This window comes from Tasmannia lanceolata, unplaced genomic scaffold (assembly GCF_043159265.1).
Source record: "Tasmannia lanceolata isolate RefF3 unplaced genomic scaffold, GAP_Taslan_0.1 ptg000002l, whole genome shotgun sequence".
Lineage (NCBI taxonomy): Eukaryota > Viridiplantae > Streptophyta > Magnoliopsida > Canellales > Winteraceae > Tasmannia > Tasmannia lanceolata.
Genome location: NW_027518679.1, coordinates 48,678,129 through 48,685,036, shown reverse-complemented (window position 1 = coordinate 48,685,036; position 6,908 = coordinate 48,678,129). Strand labels below are relative to the sequence as shown.

The window sequence follows — 6,908 nt, the reverse complement described above, 5'->3', positions numbered from 1 at the left end:
TCTCAAAAAAAAAATAAAAAAAATCAGTATTATTATCAAGTTATCATCATCAGCATCATTTCCCTGTGTATCAGAGAGAGAGAGAGAGAGAGGGAGAACCCAAAAATCAAAAAATCAAAACAACAAGCTTCACAGACCCAAATATTTCATTTCTTTCTGTTGCACTTCTTTCTTTCATCAAACCCTAAAACATCCAGCATGGTTTGTGACATAGTTCTCTCTATCGATCTTACTCTGCACATACAAAAATTCTTTAACGTGACAAGGGAGAGTGATGGTTCCCTTGTGATCAAATCCATACTCTTCTTCTGCTTCCTTCAAAAGCTGAATAAAAAATGGATGATTCAAATACATAACTGGAACAACAAACCTTTGTTGTTCTTCCCCTTGGCCGACCATAATAGCCACACACCCCTTTGGAATTTCTCTCCCCATCAGAAGAACCCAAAAAGAATTAAACCCAAGATTTCTCTCTCTGTATTCTTTCTTTTTTCTCTACAAGAACGTAGAAAAAGGCCAAGGATCTGGGCCAGATATCGCATAAAGATTTAGGAACGTTGGACATGATCTAAGAGCGTGAAAATCCGATGAGAAATAAACGGAAAAGGAGAAGATGGGCAGGGTTTTCTTGCTTTTATACTAAAAATTGATTCTCTAATTACTACTAGTAAAGACAGCTGAAACGGTCTCACACGGGAAATCTACAGCTGGGTAAGGCTCTCTAATTAAAATTTGATTAAGATACATTTAAAAAAGAAGATGATAACGTAACTAGGTAATTAAGTTCTAATTTAATTAAGATACTTCTCATTAAATTTTTTTTTAAGGCTACTGATATTGGCAATACCATATTTTGATAATTGCACTAACTCAGCTTGTCTTTAATTTTTTAAGTGGATTCTAAGAGCTTTTGGGAACTGTAATAATCATTGACAGCTGTTTAAACAATAAAAGACAAGATGGGTTAGTCCACTTATCAAAGCATGGTACTGAGCCTTTTTATATTGAAGAATGCTTTGGGACCGGTATGGTGTGGCTGGTCTTGCCTTTGATTGATCTGAACCGTCCATCTGATAGGACTTGCTTTAGATCAACTAAAGGGTCTAATGGATCAAAGGATTCGAACCAATATCCTAAGGTCGAGAATTATTTCGGATTGTAAACAGGATTTAGCCACAAAATATTAGAGTCCTGCTACGAAAACCTGTTGCCTAACGGAGTGGAACCGAACAAATCCCTACACGCCACATGGCATAAGAGGCTATTTACTCTGACATGAGAAAATCCAGGAAAAAATGAAATTTGAATAGATTGCAAATACAAAGAAGCCTGAGAGTCGGAGATTGAGGCAAAATCAAAAGTTTTACTTAACAAATTTACCCCTGAAACAGTGGTATTTTAGTCATTTTAAATGAACCCAAAATTTGTGGCTTCTCTGCACGTGGGGCCAAATTAGATCCTTCTACTCTGCTTTATTTGGTAAAAAATCTTCTAGTTTGACAATTTGCAAATAGAGTCATCACATTTGAGTAGGGGTGGCAACGGGGCGGGTCGGGGCCGGATGTTGGGGTCCCCTTCCCCTTCCCCTCTGCGGGGAATTTTCCCCCTCCCCTTCCCCTTCCCCTCTGCGGGGATGGTGGGGAATCCCCCTCCCCTCCCCGCGGGGAATATCTAATCCCCTTCCCCTTCCCCTCCCCGCATCCTTCGGGGACAAAATCCCCGCCCCGCCCCCTCTTTGGAACCCAACCAAACCAGCAAACAGAGCTTCTTTCTTCTACGTCCATTACAGACAATATTGTGATGAATGCTATGATTCTATTCATGTGATCAACAAACAGATAGACAAAATAAGAAATGCATGGATGAGACAACAAACATAAATAACAACAGGACCTCATCTTTCAGCAATTTTCTGCATAAATTATGGAATGATAAATAAGAAATGAGCACCAGGATTACCTTCATTAACAGGCAGCCAATGTGCAAAAAGTAACTATTTCAGTAGTCACAATGAACTTTAAAAGTCCATAAGTGGGCGCTCACACACGCAAAATAATGTTCATTAGTTCATTCTGTATAGCATGTTAACCCCCAAATGAGCATGAGAAATGAGAATGGAGAAGAGAACAAAATCAACAAATGACTTATTTCTTTAACTGCAATTCAGTCTAGTGCTGACATGAAACAAATTTCTAGTAGCTAAATTTTTCTTGTTGAAAATTAAAACCTGCAATCCAACCCTAAAATTCTGTTGGCACTACGATTTTTTGATAATTGCATACACTCAGCGTCTCAGGCTCTCAGCTTGTCTTTATTATTTCAACATCTGTGAAAAGGTTATTATAGTTCCCAAAATGCTCTCAGAAGCTAATTAAAAGGAAAAGACAAGCTAAGTTTATGTTTGGGGGAATCTTGTAGCCGATCCACAGAGCTTCTAGTAGTTTTCCTTAAAAAAAACACTTAAAAATTTACAAAAAATGGCATTGATTAGCGGGGCGGGGCGGGGCGGGGCGGGGACAACTCCATCCCCTTCCCCTTCCCCTCCCCGCACCGGGGAATTTTTATATTCCCCTTCCCCTTCCCCTTCCCCTTTCAAATCGGGGAATCCCCTCCCCAAACGGGGCGGATCCCCGCTTTTTCGGGTGAAATTGCCAGCCCTACATTTGAGTGAATTTTGCAAACACGGTCACGCCACAATTTTGTGACCAAAATACCCATTGTAGATTTTTTTTTTTGACTCGAAAAACACCAAAATTCCATTTATGTGATAAGACGAAAATAACCTTATAAAAGAGCAAAATAACCGTGAAACTTGATGATACCGACTCAACTCAAACCATGCATAGGTTCGGGCCCACCATTTTACACCTCATGTTTTGATGGGTCAAGTCCATAGTTTACACAACACCGTTTGAAACGGTGTTTTTCCACCGTTAAAAAAAAGGGATTTTTTAAAAAAAATGTGTTTTATTGGTTTGCCATTTAATACTCCGTTTATAACTTTTGCGGTAAAATATTTTTTGAGGAAAACATTTTAAATTTAAATGTCTTAAATGCTTTTTTTGGCCACCTTTCCAATTTTACCCCCACTATATTTTGTAAATTACAAAATTTTAAATGCATTTTTTTGTGTTTCCAATTTTGCTAACTATGGGTAGGTTCCACGATATCCACCCTCGTCTATGCATAGGGTGGGGCCCACTACTTAACACCTCATGCTTTGATGGGAGCCTCAAGTATTTTGACCTGTTTTACAAGGCAATTTTCATCTTTTCACACGCACATCTATATAGAAATTTTGGTCCTTTTACTCTTCAAGAAAATCTACCATGGGCATGTTGGTCCCAAATTTAGGGCATGACGATTTGCAAAATTCCCTCAAATGTGACCGCCCTATTTGCAAATTGTCAAACTAGGAGACTCTTTTTGCAAATAAACCCAGAAAAGAAGACTTCTTTTGTGAAATACCCAATAAAATTGAAACATGGTCCACGTTTGTTCTACTTTGGATAGACCATTCATTCTTATGGCTTGAGCATAGTACAATTGGGGATTACCATTTACCAATGATATTAAACAGAATGATGTGAGATAGGCTAAAGGTGGGCGTAGTACTGTGGGGAACACCAAGAGAAACTAAAATAGCTGACATAATATAGATGGACCTTGATACCGATGTGTCGTCGTCCATTGGTACCTTTTTGTTCTTTCAAATGGACGGATCTACCTGCATTTCCTCTCAAGGGGTTGATATTTTCATAGCTGCATTTCCTTTCAAAGAGTTAGACATTTTCAGCCCATTATTTTGGTACTCTCCTCTCCTGTTTTTTTGTTTTCAACACTTCCCTAGCGAAATAATTTAATACAAATATGGGTTATATGTTATATGTAGAAAAAACTTGGGAGTGGAAATATCAGCTCTGGTAGCACAAATGCTCGGCAGTCGGCAGGATTTGAGAGGAAAAATAAATCTGATTCCGCGTTTGGTTGCTAATTTTGTATTAAAATTTCAGGAGACTTCTCAACATGTTTCTGACATAAACATAATTGCTGCATGTCTGCCAGCATCATGTCTCCTGGTTCTACCTTTCAAATCCAATTCTACAAAAACGGAAAATTTTGGTTGAAAAATCTTAGGAATTGTGCGTCTCTCTCTCTTCAATCTCTATATTAGTAATTACACTACTGTAAGTCTATTCAACTATTATCGCAGAGGTAATTCTAGACAAATCCAATGCTTGTCTCATCCCTTTTGATTTCTTATTCCATTGCTCTTTGAGCCTAAGCCGCGCGTCCAAATACAAGGTTCAATATCCAAATATATATATATATATATATATATATATATATATATATATATTATAATAAAGAGGGGAGGTTGTTTTACTATTCGCACGCTTATATATATATATATATATATATTATAATAAAGAGGGAAGGTTGTTTTACTATTCGCACGCTTATATATATATATATATATATATATATATATATATATGAGCAAACGGTTTCTACACACAAGTGTAGATAAGTTATCTACACACTAGCTTAAATATATAGTAGAGGGCATATTGTTTGGGCGATCCAAACCATTCATTTGATTGGTCCTCACATAGATAGGGTGTCCACAAAAAATCAGCTCCATAGAATCATCCCAACCCTACGATTTGTGGAGGTAAAATTGACGTGTATAAACCTTCACAAATCTGTCCATTTTTTGCCTCCACGGTTCGAAATGTTAGGATGATCCTATGGAGCTGATTTTTTGTGGACACCCTATCTATATGAGGGCCAATCAAATGAATGGTTTGGATCACCCAAACAATGTGGGCCTCCACTGTATTTTAAGCTAGTGTGTAGATAACTTATCTACACTTGTGTGTAGAAACCGTTCTCTCTCTCTCTCTCTCTCTCTCTCTATATATATATATATATATATACGAACCACATCATAGGTTGATTTAAACCGTGGAATACACCATAAATAGGTTGTGCATGTAAAATCATTTCCATAGGCTAATCCTAGCCATCCAAACTATAGAGGTCTCCATAATTGTTGTTCCTCTTAAGGTGCTCGAAATTCGTCAATATTTTTAAAGGTGTCCTGAATCCGTAGTATTATATAATATGTTCACAACAAGCCGTAGTATTATGTAACATATGCACCCAATCCGTAGTTTTGCAAAGAAAAAACGCCACCATGTTGACTTTGTAGACACAATGTATAATAAAAATTTTATAAAGAAGGTAAAATAGGTATTGTGAAGGGGGTAGGATTGAAAATATGAGGCTTTAATGGGGGCCTTTGTTAACAGAAGCAAAAAAAAAATGATGTGTAATTCTATTAGAATTTTGGAAGAAATTCAAATAAATGTTTCATTTTCTATTATGCTATATATATATACGACAAAGAACTGTACGGACCACATCAAAAGTTGATCCAAACCGTCCATGTGATGGAACACAACATAAATAGGTTGTGCCCCAAAAATCATTTTCATAGGCTAATCCTAGCCTTCCAATCTTATAGATGTTTCCATAATATGTTGTTCCTCTTAAATCAGATGGTTAAGATCACCCCATAGATTTTTTTATTAAAAAAGCATAAAGGAGGGTGGTAGGATTGAAATTCTGTGGCTTTAATGGGTGCCTTTGTTAAAAAGCATAAATGAGGGGGTAGGATTGAAAATATGTGTGTTGAATGGGTGCCTTTGTTAAAAAAAGTCAAAAAAAGTGATGTATAATTCCACAAAAAATTCTCTTATTTTCTCTTTTATATATATATATATATATATATATATATATATATATATATATATAGGTGCACAGATAAGCTATATGTGCATGGGATCCAAAGACATCCCTATTGGTTCTTTTTTTTTTTGGATAAAAAAATCAGCCCTATAGGATCATTCTAACCCAATCAAAATTAGAGGGGGCCTTCCAAATGAATGCTTTGGATCCCCACTTAATGAACCAATAGGGATGTCTTATATACCCATGCACAGATAGCTTATCTGTGCAGCTGCATATACTTTATTTTTTCAGATAAGGAAAATTTTCCTACAATCCCAATGGGGCTATCAATGAACTTAGTTCCTATTGGATCCATCTATGTATGCGACATAATTCGTTTGTATCATAACTTGGTCGGGTCATAGTTTGTCGCATTTGCGCATCTACCTTTTTTTTTTTTTTTTTTTTTGTCTCTCACAGTCTGTTAAAATTTTAAGTGTTTTCAATCCCGTAGTTCCAGTTAGTTCCCAGCATTACAAAATTCTTGAAAACATTAAGGCCAGGTTTGGAAACTATGAAATATTGGTAGGCCCAACTGTGTGAGAGTAGCATAGGATGGAGAGGGAACGGCTTTATTTAGCAGAGTGAAGAGAGCATAAAATATCCCTAAAAATAGTGAAAAGAAAATACGTACTTAAAATCGATTTTTTTTTCCTGATTTAGGAGATTTTCATCCTCACTTAAAAAAATTACATGGAATATTTTTACAAGGTTGGCAAACAGCCAAACATGGCCTATAGGGTAGTTTGGGAATTTAGTCCGGGACAAAAGCACACCATGTGAGGAGCTGTGAACAAGAACCAAAACAAAGAAAGCGAAATTAATCCAAGAAGGAAGAAAAATTTGCACCCACTATTTTGATAATTCGCACCCATTTTTAAGGAGGGTATGTGGCAGACTTAAACGCTTTTTAACGTTATTTCACGTGACAGCGGTGCGAATTATCCTACAGCCGGTGCGAATTTATCATTGTCTAAGAATTGTATTCCAACGAGGCCCCAAAGAGAAGCAGCACAGGACTGGTAGTTATAGATAGTTAAATGAAGTTGAGTGGGCCCACTAAGGCCCCCACTACCTTCTCTCCGATTCTTTCCTCATTTATCAAGTTAAGA

General features: G+C 36.9%; 1 protein-coding gene across 1 annotated transcript; it reads right to left on the bottom strand.

Moving 5' to 3' along the window:
- LOC143886197 (auxin-responsive protein SAUR32-like) lies at window positions 1-671 on the bottom strand. Its single transcript, XM_077390152.1, has one exon. The coding sequence runs from the start codon at window positions 433-435 to the stop codon at window positions 178-180; it is 258 nt and encodes an 85-aa protein (XP_077246267.1). The 5' UTR covers window positions 436-671; the 3' UTR covers window positions 1-177.
- Between the last annotated feature and the right edge of the window lie 6,237 nt (window positions 672-6,908).

Bases quoted from the DNA above. Each gene is read 5' to 3' on its own strand.
- LOC143886197 (XM_077390152.1), bottom strand. From the start codon at position 435: ATGGGGAGAGAAATTCCAAAGGGGTGTGTGGCTATTATGGTCGGCCAA.